An 18,463-nucleotide genomic window follows, 5' to 3' on the forward strand; every position below is an offset into this window, starting at 1 on the left:
CCATTATTTCATTCATTCACTTATTCATCCATTCGGGAATTATGAAAGAAGTATCTTCTATTCCTAGATGGCAGATGCAGTGCTCAGGTCTTGAACTCAAGACCAAGTTTCTACCTTCCAGGTCAAAGAGTTGACATTCTAATTTTGACCTGTGGTCAAATTCAGATGAATTTGTCTTGCCCCTCTTGTTCCCAGCATTCCACATCATAAGGCCCATTTTGCAAAGCATGCTGCAGGGAGTCTTTTTTAGACTACCTTCCTCCCCACTTATTTGTGGTCAGTCTCTTCAATTTTACCCTCAGGCTAGGCATTCTGCAGTCCTCAAGCCTCTACACATCACTTCAATACAACTATATCACAATTAAGCATTTAGAGAGATCATATGAAATGACCCGAATACCCCATGAACCTAAGATACCTACCCTAACTCCTCTTGCCTGATAATAGGCAAGTGTACGCGAAGTCATCTCTTTGGAGCAGCTTCTTTGGACTGAGGTATTTTTTTTCTAGAAGTTTTCTTTAAAAATGCAGGTATCATATCCTTTGTTGTACTTTATTATAATAATTGATTGCAGCTGTATTCTTTATTTCACCCTTCCCACAGTGCCTTCAATGTAAACCAATGTATGAAGTAGAAATTCTCTGAGGACCATGCCCACTAATATTAACAGGTATCTTGGCACCAGTTATTTTATGACAACAGAGTTTATAGGTAACAAAGTATTAATATAAGAAGAAAAGTTCGGGATAAATTTGGAGCTCAATGCACTTTTTATTTTTGAAATCAGTCTCAGGTGATTAAGGAGTTTGATGCCCTATAAGTGAAGAGGTTTGTTTCATTAGGAGGATTGGATATCAATGCAGGTGTATTTAAAACGCTCTGACTGTTAAAAAGATACTGAAAGCAGATGCATAGGGCAGCATGTAGCTGGCATAAATATTGACTGTTTTCACCATAAGGGACAAAAAGTGTGTAATCAGCCAGCACTATTAAAAAATCAAATCCTTACAGATGATAATAAATTGTGAAATGCACAACCAAGGAGTAAAATATTTACTTTTATATTTATAGAGGTTTTGCTTACTACACAGACTAGGAATCAGCAATTTCTAGACAATAAATATCTTAATCTTTGTGGGCCATAGATCTGTGGCAGCTACTCCACTTTGCCATTGTAACACGAAAGAAGTCATAGTCAATAGCAAATGAATGAGTGCAGTTGTGTTCCAGTAAAACATTATGTACAACAAATAGTTTACTGACCCCAGATATAGACTATAGAAGAGGTGCTATGAGAACTTCCTAGTACCAATCAAAGAAAGAAGATGAAAACTCAAAGCCATTTGCCTGGTAAGATTCTTCTTCCATTCTACTAAAAATACAAAAGATAGCTAGAGTAAAAATATAGTTTGCAATGTAAAACAAAATCAGCTGACTGGGGTAAAAATAAGGAAAAGAATATCAGTCTTTCCAATAGCATATGATTTGTTGTACATATTGTCTAGAAATTGCTGTCAGTAAATAATAGTTGAGGTAGCTTATAATAATATGGAGGTCAGTGAGCAAAGCGGTACTTCAAAAATCACATTCAGTTCAGAGCCCTGAGGACAGACCAATTGTTAGCAGGTCTCATTCATCTCCCAAAACTCCATTCAGAAAACAAATTGATAAATAAACTCATCATGGTACCACCAACTCTGAATTATTACGGAGTGGAGATTTAGAGGATTGTTTATATATCCATTCGTTGGCCACCAGTAATAGCAGAGCATGTTAACAAGGCACTCAACTTATACATTTCAGGAAGAGTATTTTCTCATTTCTGAACCATCCCTAAGAAACTACACCTTGAGTACTGTTCTGTTTCTCAAATTGAACTTTAAATCTCTGACCCAGATATTATATTATCCACATGTACCTGTAGAGGGCAGCCTTCTACAGATTTTTGTAAGATGTAGATTTTTTTTTTTTTTTTTTTTATCCTTCCTCCTCCCAAAAGGCTCCAAAAAGGAGTGACCCAGCACGAAACAACTTTTGCCTTTGCTTGGGAGAAACTAGAACATTTACAAGAGCGGATTTCCCACCGCGTGTCGCTCAGACCCTTGCTGTGCATCTTGGGAACTCTTGCTGGGAGAGCCTGAACATACTGTGTGTGCAGGTGCAGCCTAAGCTTAGCAATTGTCAGTAACAACAAAGCAACAAGTCACAAAGAAGAAGAATAAGCAAGAGGAAGAGAAGGAGGAGGGAAGGAAGGAAGACGAGGGGAAAAGGAGAGGAGGAGGAGGAAGAGGAAGAGGAGAAAAAGAAGGAAGGAAGGGGAGGAGGAAGAGCTTTAACCCTGTACTAGTCTCTAGGCTGAGGGCATTACACGAAATCCCACGTTTATTTTCACAGCACCTCTAAATAATAGATGTTATTTTTAACCATTGCTTTAAGCGGGGGAAAAAACAGGAACTGAGAATTAAATCAGTTACTACTAAGAAGCAGCTGTGGAATTTGATTCCAGATTTGTTTGACTTGAATTCTAGCTCCTAATCACTACCAAAAATTTGCAAATAAAAATTAAATTAGTCTAGTCGCAGTGACTCACACTTGTAATCCCAGCATTTCGGGAGGCCATGGCCAGTAGATCGCTGGAGCCCAGGAGTTTGAGACCAGCCTGGGCAATATGGCGAAACCTCATCTCTAGAAAAGATACAAAAAAATTAGCTGGGTGTGGTGGTGTATGCCTATAGTCCCAGCTAGTCAGGAGGCTAAGGTGGGAGGATCACTTGAGCCCAGAAAGTCGAGTATACAGTGAGCTGTGTAGACACCACTGCACTCCAGCCCGGGTGACAGAGCCAGACCCTGTCTCAATAAAAAGTAAAAATAAAAATAATAAATAAATAAATTGAATTAAGGGGTTTCACATCTCTTTAGCTGATTTATCCCATAAACCCTTCAAAAACCTAGAGAGGGAAAACTGAGACTACTACATGAATGAGAACTTCACTTATCACCTGTCTATGAATGAATGGGTTGAATGGGTAGACTATTATTAATAAAGCTAGGCAAATGAGACACCACCACACTAATTTCAAAACATCTTCAAAATAGTATTTGTAATTGTCTTAATCTATAAAATTAGTATAACATTTTATCAGCAGTTTCTGAAGATAACTTTCACATATTTATTTCCATTAAAATTAAATTATATGTGTGTATTTTGGAAGGTATTGTCAGGCTATCAGATTTTATTTTCTTACTACAATGCTCTTATAATTGATCTCCACAGCAACTAGTTTTCTAGTACTAGCAAGGTACCCATAACAGCAGGCTTTTCAATTAATTTTTACTCATATTGAGATAACAAATAAATCAGATAGTTGTATTTAATGGAGCAAAACAAAATTTCCTAAAAGCAGGAAGAAAAAAAGTCATCTAGTTCAAAATCAATTTCATTAAATCAACATCATAATCTATTAAAACAGCATTTCCTAATTCTAATATTTTTACATCTCAAATCAAATTTTATTCAGTCAACATCTCTAGAATGCATATTGTCCAAGCATTATTTATCAGATAATCTACTACCATAGTGACAGCTGGATCCTCTATTTGCTTTGGCAGGAGTCCAGAGTTTTCAGAAAGTATGGGCGATTAAATAGCTTTTCATGCTGATAAGCACATTTGATGTATTTCTGTAGCTGGACCACCAAACAGAACTAATTTCAAAATAGCAAGATTAAAAGAGCCCACTTTTCTGTTAACATGTTTTCATTGATCCCTTTAAACTTACTTTCCAAGCCGGAAAATTCTCTTTCTTTATGTTGCCAGTCTTCTCCCAATGCCTCAAGGAAAATTCTTATTCTCCACACCACATCAACGATAGCGTGAACTATGATCTTTGTTCCACATAAATAAGTTTTGATATTAATTGTGTACTCTCACCTTAGCCCTCACACTGCATCATATCAATGTCTGTGCTATTAAAGCTGCAAGACTGGCTTTGAGAAATGTGACATCTCTCTCTTAGAAAGGTAAAGATGCAATATGAATTTGGCTTTAATAATTGTTAAGGAACAAATCAGTATCAAAAACTTAAACAGGCTTGACATTGAGCTCCTCAAGAAGCACAGGCTAGCATTCAGGTAGTTGCTAGTAAGAAAATACTAACAACCTAAAATGGTAGAGAAAGCAGTAAGCATGAAGTTAAATGATTCTGGTTTGAGGATTTGGTACACATAAGTTAGGAACTTTGAACTTTGCTCTCTAATGCAGAATGGAGAAAAACATGCCTGCCTTGTGAAATATGTGAAAATGTATGTGAAAAATATTTTGTAAAACATAATGCACTGTATACAAAATATTAATAATGCCTTTCCATTCTCTGGGCAAGAAGTTAAAGGTAAAATTGCCTTTGGTTCCATAGAAGGGATAGGAAATGTATAAACCTTATGTTAGCCTTGTCTTTGAAGGAACAGGTGGTATTGGCTTGCAGTTGACAGGTAGCGGGGCTGACAACAAGGTAATAGGACTGACAACGAAGTAATAGGGCAGAAGACAAGTAGTGTAATGATATTATAGGTTGGAGAATAAAAGAATGATAACAGCAGCCTTGATATCTCATGGCAGACATACAGGGGAAGTACACTTCCTACTTCATTTTAAATTTGGCATAGCCATATAACCTGCTTTTGCTGATAAAATATGACTGAAAATGACATGTATTACTCCGGATGAATGCAGTTAAGAGACATGTGCAATTCTTTCATATTCTTTTCTCATGCTTCAGATATTATGGAAGCACAGTTTGCTAAGAAGGTGACACAAAATGAAAAAAGCCTGTGGTCCTGTGCTATGACATAGAGGCTAGCTGCCCTGGAGAGGACTCTGCATAAGCAGGAAATAAGCTTTTGTTGTATTAAGTCATAACATTTTTGGTGTTGTTTTTTACTACATCACAATCTAGCCTACGCTGACTAATACACATTCTGAAGAGAACATATGGCATGGTTAACAGGGACATACATTTTTGTTTGTTTGTTTTGAGATAGGGTCTCTGCAATACAGGCTTCTGTGCAGTGGCGCAAACTTAGCTCAGCCTCCCAGGTTCAAGTGATCTGCCCACCTCAGCCTCCTGAGGAGCTGGGACTATGATTACAGACCCATGCTTATGCCACTATGTCCAGCTAATCTTTTGTTTTTGTCTTTGTTTTGTAGAAACGGGGTCTCATCGTGTTACCCAGGCTGGTCTACAACTCCTGGGCTCAAATGATCCATCTGCCTGGGCCTCTCAAAGTGCTGTGATTGCAGATGTGAGCCACTGTGCCCAGCCTAAAGGGTATATACATTTGAGGGAGAAGAAACTAGGCCTTTTATCCCAGCTCAACTACTTATTGGTTGACCTTGAATATATTACAAGTGCATATATTACAGTTTATTGGACCATGTTCCAATAAACCCATAATAAGTTGAAAATATATTTAAGTCAAAAAAGTTTTTAATACATGTAACCTACCAAACAAGATATCTTAGGCTAGCCTACCATAAATGTGCTCAGAACACTTAACGTTACCTTACTGTTGGGAAAAATAATCCAACACAAAGCCCATAAAAAAGTGTTGAATATCTCATGTCATGTATTGAATGCACTGTGGAGTCTAGTATCAGTGGTTTGCTGTTGTGATCACGTGGCTGACTGGGAGCTGTGGCTCAGCTCACTGCCACTACCCAGCTTCATGGGAAAATATCATATCACATATCCCAAGTCCAAGAAAAGATCTAAATTCAAAATTCGAAATACACTTTCTACTCAATGTATATGGCTTTTGCATCATGGTAAGTTGAAGATTCTTAAATCAAAACGTTATAAGTAGGGGATCATCAGCACTTACCCTCTCTAAGTCTGAATGTTATTAATTTTTATTATTTTGTAAACAATTTCAACATTTATTTTAGATTCAGGGGATACATGTGCAGGGTTGTGACATGGGGCATATTGTGTGATGCTGAGGTTCCAGTGCAAATGATCCCATCACCGAGATAGTGAGCATAGCACCCAATAGTTAGTTTTACAACCTTTGCCCCCTCCCTCCTCTCCCCTCCAGCAGTCCCTAGTGTCTACGGTTCTCATCTTTATGTTCATGCATAATTGATGTTTGGATCCTACTTATAAGTGAGAACGTGGTGTTTGGTTTTCAGTTCCTATTCACTTAGGATAATGGCCTCCAGCTCCTTCCATGTTACTGCACAAGATATGATTTTGCTCTTTTAATGGCTGCATAGTATTCTATGGTATATATGTATCAGTCGTTATCCTTTTAAAATGAAATAGTGCTTGCTTAATAGGATTGTTTTGTGTGAGAAAGTTCCCGATTTTAGTAGGTATTTGAAAAATATGTATTGTTATTATACCTCAGCAACACTAAAACACACTTGAAATCTATTTAAAACAACCACAATAACTCTTGTTGGGGCCACGACACGTGTGGTAGAATGCACTGAGCAGGGTGCTGAGGGACCGTCCAGTATGGGAAAAGAGCAGCCATCCTTTGGAGGGTGTGAAGAGTGAAGCATGCTCTGTCCCGAGAATGTTAGGGTGAGGGGATCATGGAATACTGCAAGAACATTTTTGTACTTTACAGTTGTTTAATATTTTTCTTTCCTTTTTGCAATGTTGAATATTTTGCAAGACCAGGTGTTTAAGGCAGGTGAGAGCATCCTTCACTATACCAGCAGACTCGGGCAATTGGAACCCTCTCCAAGGACTGAGTGTTCTAGGAACTTCAAAGTTGCCAGTCTTCTCCTTATGTGTTGCGAACCCCAGTTTACTGAAGAGAGGAACTGCTCATGCAAAGACAATTAGTGTCACAGGGCATGAAGTAGATTCTTGCAACACTTGTGCTCACTGCAATAGCAACAGGAAGGGGCAATAAAATTATCACAGTAGTATAATACTTAATGCTACTGTAATTTTTACGTGGTTATCATTTAATACTGCATCTTGACATAGGTTCACATTTCTCTTCGTTGCAAATGGGATTATGTACAGTTTGTAAGTGCATGTGTATTCTGATAAAGTTTGACTTTGTATAATAGATTTGTATATAATTTATGTGAATAAATGTTAAAGTTTCTACATATATTGTGTGCATTCATGACTTATCTTTTTCTTTATTTTTCAATATTTCTAGGCTATGTGGTTTGTCTGCAAGATTTTTCACATTGTTACACATCTCCAAAATATTTTCAAATATATTTATTGAAAAAATTATTTTCAATAATTTTATTGAAAAAAATCTACAACAAGTAGATGTGTGCAGTTCAAACCTTCATTGCTCAAGCGTACTGAGCTATGAATAGAAAGAACACTATAACAGACAGACACTCCTGAGATGCTGGGAAGCTGGAGGAGAATGAGATTATCACGTGGACATCATTGTTGGGCAGAAGTCAGCCCTCCACCACAAGAGAGCATTTTTGAGGGCTGGCTTTTGAAGGGATACATGGTCTGTTTCCTGTCTGATAGCACCATACCAAAGCAAACTTTTCTGTCACAAGCACTTTTCTAGAAGTAGAAACATGGTTGACTCACATTTTAGTCTGTATCTGTGTCGAAATATGGGTCCCCAAATATGGTTCGGCCTGTGTGCGTGGCCATCAGTACATGTATATCTGTGTGTGCACATGTTCCTCTACCTTGCCAATTTAAGAAACTTCATATTTAGTTTTTGAAAGTGCTTTTGAAAGTACTATAACTTTTATAGTATTATGGAAAACTCTCATGAGTTCTCCTCCCCTCCCCTTTTCTTTACTCCTGCCCTTTCATTGTTGTGTCATGTTAGGCCTTGTTACCTTTCCATGTCTCTTTTACTTGGATTCACTAAGAACTCTGGATAAATAGTAGATCTCAATTTTTAAGGGTACATAGCTTTTGTTTATATTTAAAAATGGAATACACAGTAACAACACTATAATGTAGCACTATTAATTTGTAGGTATTTTCCTCATGTTGTAAGATTGGGTTATTATTATCTTCATATTTAAAGTGGTACAGATATTTATATTTATTTGGTCCCATATTTGCTTAGTATTTTTATGTACTAGGTTTCATTTAAATTATACCAACCCTAAATAGGTAAGAATATTATTAAAACACAGATTTATTTTTGCATTTTCTATACTTAAAATAATAATTCCATTGCACACTAAATCATGCTGTCTAAGTATTATTATAAGTGTAGGATACTCTCCTCATCTAAGAATTTTACCATCTTTTCAAAAGCAAAAATTATGGTGAAAGGAAGGGGTCCAGTTTCATTCTTCTGCATATGGCTAGCCAGTTATCCCAGCACCATTTGCTGAATAGGGAGCCTTTTCCCTACTGCTCATTTTTGTCTACTTGGTCAAAAAATCATATGGTTGTATGTGTGTGTATTAGACAGTTCTTGCATTACTATAAAGAAATGCCCAAGAATGGGTAATTTATAAGAAAAGAGGTTTTATTGGCTGACGGTTCTGCAGGCTGTACAGGAAGCACAGTGCCAGCATCTACTTCTTGGGAGGCCTCAGGAAGTTTTTACTCAAGGCAGAAGATGAAGCAGGAGCAGGCGCCTCACATGGCAAAAACAAGAGTGAGAGAGAGTAGGGGGACTGCCATACACTTTAAATGATCAAATCTTGTGAGAACTCACTATGGCCAAGCAGTACCAAGCTGGGAAAGATGCATCCCCATGACCCGAATGCCTCCCATCAGGCCCCATCTCCAGCATTGAGTATTACAATTCAACATGAGATTTGGGTGGGGACAAATATACAAACTATATCAGTGTGCAGCTTTATTTCTGAGTTCCCTATTCTGTTCCATTGGTCTGTGTGTCTTTTTGTATCAGTACCACAATGTTTCCTTTACTGTGATGTACTGTAGTTTGAAGTTGGGTAGTGTGATGCCTCTGCCTTTGTTCTTTTTGCTTAGGGTTGCTTTGGCTATTGGGATTCTTTTCGGTTTGTATATATTTTTAAATCGTTTTTTCTAATTCTGTGTAAAATGATCTTGGTTGTTTGGTAGGAATAGCATTAATCTGTTGATTGTTTTGATAACATGAATTAAAGATTTAAACATAAGACCTTGAACTATGAGAATCTAGATGAAAATGTAGGAAATGCCCATTCTAGGCATCAGTCTTAGGGAAGAATTTATGGCCAAGACCTCAAAAACAATTGCAACAAAAAAAAAATTGACAAGTGGAACCTCATTAAACTAATGAGCTTCTGCACAGCAAAAGAAAGTATCAACAGAGTAAACAGACAACCTACAGAATGGGAGACAGTACTTGCAAACTGCATCTGACCAAAGGTCTAATAAAGGCCAATATCCAGAATGTATAAGGAACTTAAATCAGCAAGAAAAAGAAAGAAAGAAAGAAAGAAAAATAAAACTCCATTAAAAATGGGCAAAGGACATGAACAAACACTTCTCAAAGACATGTAAGCAGCCAAGAAACCTATGAATAAATGTTAAACATCACTCATTATCATATCAGAAAAATGCTAATCAAAACCACAATGAGGTATCAGGCATACTAGTCAGAACAGCTATTATTTAAAAAGTCAAAAATAACAGTTGCTGGTGGGGCTGTGGAGAAAAGGGAACACTGTACTGTTGGTGGGAATGTAAATTACTTTAGCTACTGTAGAAAGCAGTTTGGAGATTTCTCAAAGAACTCAAAACAGAACTACCATTTGACTCAGCAATATCATTACTAAGTATTTACTGAAAGGAGAAGAAATCATTCTACCAAAAAGACAGGTGCACTCGTATGTTCATGATAGCACTACTGACAATAGTGAAGACATGGAATCAACAAAGGTGCCCATCAGTGATGAGTTAGATAAAGAAAAATGGTACATATACACCATGGAATACTACACAGCCATAAAAAAAGAACACAATCATGTCTTTTTCAGCAACATGGATGCAGCTGGAGGCCATTGTCCTAAGTTGAGGCAGAAACAGAAAACCAAATACTGCATATTCTCGCTTTTAAATGGCAGCTAAACATGTGGTACACATAGACATAAAGATGGCAACAACAGACATGGGGCTACCACAGCTGGAAAACAGGAAGGGGAAAAGGGCTGAAAACTACCTATTGGGTACTATGATTATCACCTGGGTAACAAAAATCATTTGCACCCCAAACCTCAGCATCACCTAATTTACCCATATAACAAACTTCCACATGCACCTCCTGAATCTAAAATAAAAGTTGAGATTATTTTTAAAAATTAAAAATAAGCCAGGCACAGTGACTCACACCTGTAATCCCAGCACTTTGGGAGGCAGAGAAGGGCAGATTACCTGAGGTCAGGAGTTCGAGACCAGCCTGACCAACATAGAGAAACCCCATCTCCACTAAAATTACAAAAAAAAATCAGCCAGGCATGGTGGTGCATGCCTGTAATCCCAGCCACTCAGGAGGCTAAGGCAGGAGAATCACTAAAACCCAGGGGGCGGAGGTTGCAGGGAGCTGAGATTGCACCATTGCACTACAGCCTGGGCAACAGGAGCGAAACTCTGACTCAATAAATAAATAATTAAAGTGATGCATTTAGGAGCAAAACTCTGTCTAAATATATAAATAAATAAAAACAAAAATTAAAGTGATACATTTGGAACATGCCCAGTACAACCACAGGATGGAGAAGCAGAGGAAATTCAAGGTATCAGTTTTCAGTATAAAACCAAAGTGATGTGTTTCAGAACAGCTTTTAACGTTGACATGACTTTCTAGTTGACTTTTTAGTATTCCTCTTGACATTCAGAACATTGTGATTAATAGTCAGTTTTTTCACTTTTGTTATATACATATATTGATATATATTGTATATAAAACAGATTAGTAGGAAAAACAATCTTGGTTTCTTAAACGATTCAATTAAGTAAAGAGGGTGATGTTTTTAAGACCCTTTTTCCTAATGGTTGCATTTCACGATTTAATAATTCTAGAACTTATGCTCTTACTTTTAAATGTATGTTCCCCTACAAAGTGAGCTTCTGAAAAATGAATGCAAAAGTGTCATCAGCTGGGCACGGTGGCTCACATCTGTAATCCCAGCATTTTGGGAGGTGGAGGTAGGCAGATCATCTGAGGTTGGGAGTTCGAGACCAGCCTGAGCAACATGGAGAAATCCTGTCTCTACTAAAAATGCAAAATTATCCAGGTATAGTGGTTCGTGCCTGTAATCCCAGCTACTCAGGAGGCTGAGGCCCAATTGCTTGAACTCGGGAGGCAGAGGTTGCAGTGAGCTGAGATCATGCTATCGCACTCCAGCCTGGGCAACAAGAGTGAAACTCTGTCTCAAATAAATAAATTAATTAAAAAGTCCCTTGTGTATATCAAAAGGAGATGGTTTTACTGCAAACTGTAGTTAAGGCAAACAGTTAAATTTACTGTGGACCAAGAGTAGAGATTATTAGATTATTTAATTTAATTACAAATCATAGAAAGTTCTTTAGTGTAGTACTCTTCAGACATAACTATTGGGACTGTATTTTGAAATACATATCACATATAGCAAAAAGAAAACGAGAAAATCCTTTTTTTAAAATTACATTGCAATATATACATAAATAAATATAAGTACATATATTCACTCTGATAGCATTCAAAATGGCCCCCATGAAGCCTCATCTCCTGATATTCTTACCTCTGTTTGATTCTCTCCACATTGTGCCCTGGTTGGTCTGCGTGACCAATATAATATGGCAGAAGAGATGCCACTTCTGTGATTAGGTTTTCAAAGACTGTGGCTTACATTCAAGTTCCTCTTTCTTTCATATGCTTTCTCCCTCAATATCATTGCTCTAGGAGAAGCCTGCTGACAGGCCTGGCAACAATTGTGAGTGAGCTGAGAAGCAGATTCTCCAGCTCCACCAGAGCCTGGAGATGATAGCAGCCCTGGGGACAGGGTAACTACAACTGTATGAAGACCCTGATCCAGAACTACTCCACTAAGCCGCTCCCAGATCCTGACCCTCAGAAACTCTATAATAAATATTTGTTGTTTGAAGATATGGGTTTGGGAGCAATTCATTACCCACAATGGAGAACTACTATAGTTGTCAATGTTGAGTAGAAAATAAACATTTAGAATTTTTTGCAGTTTTTAATATTTCAAGCCTATCGCCAACACATCAATATGTTTTCTGATTTAAATTGAAATTATATGGGAGTATGGAGGCTTGCTCTGAGGATTCCTGTTTCTAAATACATAATGGGCTTTTTAGTATTCTATTAGGTCTTGAAAAAAAGCAGATGTCAGTTAATGTCACCCAAAAACACAAGGTGATTTTACTCAAGTATTTTTTGGATAATAGAGTGCTTTTTAGGAAAAGCATCAGCCACAAAAATGTTTGTCTCAAAATGATGTATTGCTGGCATGGATCACTGTTACAAGTGACCTGCTCTCCTGTAGAGAGGGGCGTGCTTTGCACAGTGCATGGCAGCCATCGGTGCTCTGTAATTGTCCATCAACACAGCACTATGATATTAGTGCTCAGAGTCTATCAATCAGTTGAGAGATGTTTTGGCTCAAATGGTGTTCTTTGTTTCACTGAGTTGTGTAATGTAAAGAGATTCTGCTGTCACTAAAATAGAACATGCAATGCTAGATTAAATACATGCTTTCTTAAAATGGGATTCTGGTTTTCTAATTCCAGAGGAATTCAATGACCTAATGGTTTCATTATCAATCCATCAGCAATCCTTCTCAAAGAGTGTCTACTGTAGTCTTGGGGACCTAGACTAGCTGAATATTCTTACCAGGTAAGCCTTTTTTGCTCAAGCTTCAGATTATGGTAGAAAATGGTCATTGTGGGGAGAGGAACAGGAATGGGTCTTTGATGCATTTGCCAGGGCTGCCTAACAAAGTACCATGGACTGGGTGACTTAAACAACAGAAATGTATTTCTCACAGTTTGGGAGGCTAGAAGTCCAAGATCAAGGTGTTGGCAGCGTTGGTTTCTTCTGAAGCCCTCTCTTCTTGGCTTGTAAAGGGTTGTTCTTCCTATGTGTCTCCATATGGTCTCCCTTTGTGGCTATTGTGCCCTATTTACCTCTTCTTTTATGAACACCAGCCACATTAAATTAGGTTCATTCTAATGACCTTATTTTACCTCTTTAAATACCCTGTCTCCAAATACAATCACATTCTGACGTACTTCAACATGTAAATTTGGGGGAGACATTATTCAACCCACAAGAGAATCAAAATGTATTGTTTAGGTAAAAAACTAACAGAGCAAACAAATAAAATCATTTGAAATTTTTAGCAGAGATGAATAAGTGATATGTGTTATAATAAAAGTGGTAATAAGAGCAGGCTTCTTGTTAGTAAATTTTATTATAGTTCTGATATGTTTTTTACCTGTAGTTTTTATTTCTTCTGCATAAAAGATTTGTGATACTTATATGATGTAATTAGCTCACATTCAAGAAAGGCCAATTCTCAAATATAGTTTTTTATAAAATCTACATGAATAATTTACTAAGCTTGTATTATCTGGTGTGTGCATGTTTGTTTAAATAAAGAGAAACCAGTAATTCACTTATGCTACAGAATAATATTAGCCCAGACCAATCTTTCTTTTCTCATCTATCCCAAATAAAAAAGAGAAAATGTCAATATTTCACCAACTTAATGAGTATACAATAGGTGCTATAACTATTAGCACGATTCTTCGTGCTTGTGCTGTGAGGCCTGATGAAGCATTTGATACCCAGTCCTTCTCATACAACCTCCCAAACAGAGTTACTGTTAAGACGGGTCCAGATGTTGGTTTCAGACTAAATAAGCGTCCATCAGTTGACACCTGATTAAAACAAAAAAGTAGGCAAAGGCTACCGTCAAGTTATATAATCCCATAACTCACTTTTAAAATTTAGTATAACTGAATGAAGAAACAAAAACACTGGCCAAATTCTGTTAAGAAAAATTTGAAATGTTGCCAATTATAAGAAAAATTGGAGCTATACAACTGGCATTGATTCATTTATTATTGAAATGCCCACAATCAATAATATCGTCTAATTTACTTACCTGTGGAAGCACCATAAGAGTTAATAAACACAAACCAGTGGATTTGGTAGTATACAGAAGAGAAATCTAAGACTCCCCCAAATGGCCCGAAGCAATTGACTAAGTGGGGTTTGAACTCAGCATTGGTCATCTCCTATCTCTTGCTCACCACAGCCTCCTCACCATTCCATTATCCTCTGCACCCCAGCAGTGATTTCTACTAGGAAAGGGAATTGAGAAGAGAACTGGCAGGAAGTCAGCGGAAGAATGTGGCTGGGCAGAGCACATGTGCGGCAAGGGATTATTGCTGAACTTTAAAAAGTTTTTGCTTTTTTGCCAACATCATCCACTGTGGAATCCTCTCTTCTTTGGCTTTTCCTTGTCTCTTTTCCTTCTATTATCACACAGAGCCTTGACTCACTCAATGAAAGGGACTCCTTTCAACTTCCCCTGGCCATCACTCCCCAGTGACCCTAAGGGGCTCCAGTGGGACTGGTTCTGAAACTACTCTCATCGAATCTTCTTTCTACTTGGAAGACCTAAAGCAACCCAGGCTTCTCCCTGTAATCCCCAAAATAAGATATATATCTTTTTATTCTCAAGGACACACTAATTATTATGTTAAGAATTTCCAGACAAGAAATACGGTCTGCTCAATGTCCTTCATGATCCCCAAGGATAATCTTACCCTTTCCAAATAGAAATTTATATGATATATGTAAGCACTTGAGCAGGTTTTTATATCAAAAAGTACTTCCTCTCATGTGAAACTAATTGGCAATAATTAAAGATTCTTACCTGAAATTCTCCAGGTGCAAGCTTCGTTTCACTCAGCAATACCTCAGGAAAGACATACTGGGTTCTGAAAGTGCCACTGAGGGAGAACATTTCAAACCTGGTAGAAGCTGTTTCCACTGAGTCACCACAAGTGTTTAAACCAGTCATTTTGCACTTCAGCAGAGTACAAATCTAGGGAAGTCATGAAAACCAGTAGGTCATAAGAAACTCACATGGAATATGTTAATTTGCTTGATTTAATCATTTCATGGTGTCTATGCATATCAAAACATCACATAATACACTGCAAATATATATAATTTTCTTTTTTTTTTTTTTTTTTTTTGAGACGGAGTTTTGCTCTTGTTACCCAGGCTGGAGTGCAATGGTGCGATCTCGGCTCACCGCAACCTCCGCCTACCGGATTCAGGCAATTCTCCTGCCTCAGCCTCCTGAGTAGCTGGGATTACAGGCACACGCCACCATGCCCAACTAATTTTTTGTATTTTTAGTAGAGACGGGGTTTCACCATGTTGACCAGGATGGTCTTGATCTCTTGACCTCGTGATCCACCCTCCTCGGCCTCCCAAAATGCTGGGATTACAGGCTTGAGCCACCGCGCCCGGCCATAATTTTCATTTATTAATGACAATAAAGCTGGGGCAAATTTTAAAGATAAAATAGAAAAAAACAATAAGATAATTAAATAAAATGCTAGATGCTCTTTAAAAGAAAAAACATGAGAAAGTCAACTGAAATACTATCTTGATCTAGAAAAATATCTATGCTGCTTTATTTGGTAAAAGTATGTTACTTCCTCATTAGATTCATCCAGTTTATTGCTGGATAATTAATGCAACTAGTAATAAAAATAAAGGACTTTAATGCCCAGTGCTTCCCACAATTCACTGCCAAATAGATTAATCACATAAAGAGACAATCAGATCCTTAGCCTATAACCATGAACAGCTATATCTTCATTGTTCTCAAGTTATTAATGATTTTAATTATCAAGAGCTTAAAACAAGTTTAAAGGTTTAATTTCGACACCTGTGTAAATCATGTCTTATTGCCTGTTTCACACAATAAAAGAGCCTCAGAGTTGTAATAAGCCCTAGAGTTGACCTGGAGGCAACCCCTGTAATCTGGAAAAGTCATATCCTTTATATCTGTGCAAGAACTGAAACTCTTCTCCATTAAGTTTTTCTTTCACTGTAGTGTGTAGCTATTTGACTATAAAATCTAAGTATATGGGTCATCTCCCCATGCAGACAGAAAGTTTCCAAAAAGGGATCCATATTCACTTAATTCCATCTGTACAGCATCTTCCAAGTGACCTTCATTTCTTGCTTGACTAAAGCAGTAGCTGCTAACTGGTCTCACGGTTTCCACTTTGCGGTGGAAAGTAATCACTTCAGTGCAAGTGTATTAAGATGGGATAGAAATAACTTTCAGGTAAAGGTAGAATGAACACATGCTTTGATTTTATTTCCTATAATCCTTCAAAAAGAACACTAATTTTTTTGTTAAAGATAAAACCCACAAAGATGGGAAGACAGGAGGACAGACCACAGCATAGTTTTAGAAACTAGGATGTTGATACAAAAAGGAGTAACTGATTTAGCAGACTGAGAAAGCCAAGTCCTAAACTAACAGTAGAAAGAGCCAAGCATCAACCCTGTCTACATTCCAAAGCACTCAAAGATTTAATCAGTGGGACTGCTCTGTACCGAGAGCTGGGAGTAAAGTTGTGGCAGTGGAAGGAAAAAAAAAATGAGCAGGAAGTTATGAAGGATGCCTTGGATACTACGTCCTCCAAAAAAATGGGTAACTGACCCTCCCCTACTCCAGTAAATAAATGAGAATGTTTCCAGAGAGGGTAAAGTGGATGGTGTTAAGATGGAAGTTTGGGAGACACAGTCGGAGGGGATAACATGAATAAATAATACTGAATGTTGAAAATGTTCCCCCTCCACTCCCACCCAGACCTTGCAAGGCCATTTTCCCCACTTGGCTCCCTAATGCTGTCAGCAGGGATTTATCTTTCAGGAATAGGGTTGCCAGGTAAAACACAGGGCAAGACTCCCAGTTAAATTCGAAGTTCAGATATACAACAAATAATTGTTTAGTATATCTTAAATATTGAATGGGACATACTTACACTTTTTTAAAAAAATGTTTATCTAGCCGGGTGCGGTGGCTCACACCTGTAATCCCAACACTTTGGGAAGCTGAGGTGGGCGGATCACCTGAGGTCATGAATTACCAGCCTGACCAATACGGTGAAACCCCATCTTAAAAATAAAAAAGTTTATCTGGGCCAGGGGCAATGACTAACACTTGTAATCCCAGCACTTTTGGAGGCTGAGGTGGTGGATCACTTGAGGTCACGAGTTCGAGACCAGATTGGCCTACATGGTGAAACCTTGTCTCTATCAAAAATATAAAAAAATAGCTGGGTGTGGTGGCAACCACCTGTCATCCCAGCTACTCAGGAGGCTGAGGCAGGAGAATTGCTTGAACCTGAGAGACAGAGGATGCAGTGAGCCAAGATCATGCCACCGTACTCCAGCCTTGGCAACAGAAAGAGACTCTGTCTTAAAAAAGAAAGTTTATCTGAATTTCAAATTTACCTGGGGATCCTGTATTTTATTTCCTAAATTAGGCAACTGACTCAAGAAAGAAATTAGAAGAATCTGGAAACCTGGAAGGCCTGACCATCCCAAGAGGAAGTCTCTGAAGACACTTACCTCAGATTTCCCCCCAATAAAAGGTGCAGCTAGATCATTCTATCATGAAGTTCAAAATTGGCAAGTATTAGTCACATCCTCAGAATTTTCTATCAGTTTTTTATAATCCCAAAGAATTACCAGATATGTGAGAAAAATTTATTACATGGAAAAGCAAATAAAAAAGCAGGTAAAGACAACTTAAAGGAAGCAGGAGGAAGAAGCTTCCTTTAAGAAAAAATTTCCTAAATAACCTCAGAGAAAGAAGAAAAATAATGCATGCACAAAACAGTAACAAGTGTTGAAGAAAAAGTAAAACTCGGAAGACAAAAAAGAGTTCTTGGAAATTGAGAACATGTTAACAAAAATAAAAGATTCAGTACAAGATTTGGAAGATCAAGAGGAGGAAACCTCTCAGAAAGCAGAGGCAAAAATTAAGTAGTAGAAAACAGGAGAGAAAATTAGAGGACCAATTCAAGAGGCAAAATATCCCAGTAATAGGAGTTTCAGAAAAACAGAAAAAGATAGGGAGAGGAAGAAATTCTGTATGCATTCTCAGGAAGGTGTGGAATGAGGAATACACATGCAGAGAATCAAAAATCAGAAGAACTTCAGAATTCTCAGTAGCAACATAGGAAGGGAGGCTATAATACCTTCACAATACTGAATAAAAGTTATAACCGCCTTTGAATTCCATGCCCAGTGAAATACTTAACCAAATTTAAGAGGAAAGTCACTTTCAGATATGTAAGTCTCAAAAATTTTGCATCCCAATTACTCTTAGGAAACTGTTAACAAGAAGAAAGAGGTCATAAGCCCAAAACAAGGAAGGCAGGGAAGAGAAAACAGGAAATCCACACAGGGAAGTGGTAAACAAAAATCTTCACCATGAGGA

The 18,463-nt window shown here is 37.7% G+C and overlaps 1 protein-coding gene across 4 annotated transcripts in view; it reads right to left on the reverse strand.

Moving 5' to 3' along the window:
• Positions 1–18,463, reverse strand: part of LOC100399050 (pantetheinase) — an 82,839-nt gene that overhangs the window by 31,964 nt on the left and 32,412 nt on the right. For 2 of the 4 annotated variants that reach the window (XM_054254450.2, XM_035296731.3), the window contains exons 7-8: positions 14,861–15,031; positions 11,452–13,856 (exon numbers count right to left, since the gene is read on the reverse strand). In XM_054254450.2, the coding sequence (XP_054110425.2) occupies positions 13,674–13,856; positions 14,861–15,031 (354 nt within the window). In that variant the 3' untranslated portion in view covers positions 11,452–13,673. Of the gene's footprint in view, positions 1–6,802; positions 6,891–11,451; positions 13,857–14,860; positions 15,032–18,463 lie in introns of those variants that run through there. The other 2 variants (XM_078370798.1, XM_078370797.1) reach the window with 2 other exon arrangements.

This window comes from Callithrix jacchus, chromosome 4, assembly GCF_049354715.1.
Source record: "Callithrix jacchus isolate 240 chromosome 4, calJac240_pri, whole genome shotgun sequence".
Lineage (NCBI taxonomy): Eukaryota > Metazoa > Chordata > Mammalia > Primates > Cebidae > Callithrix > Callithrix jacchus.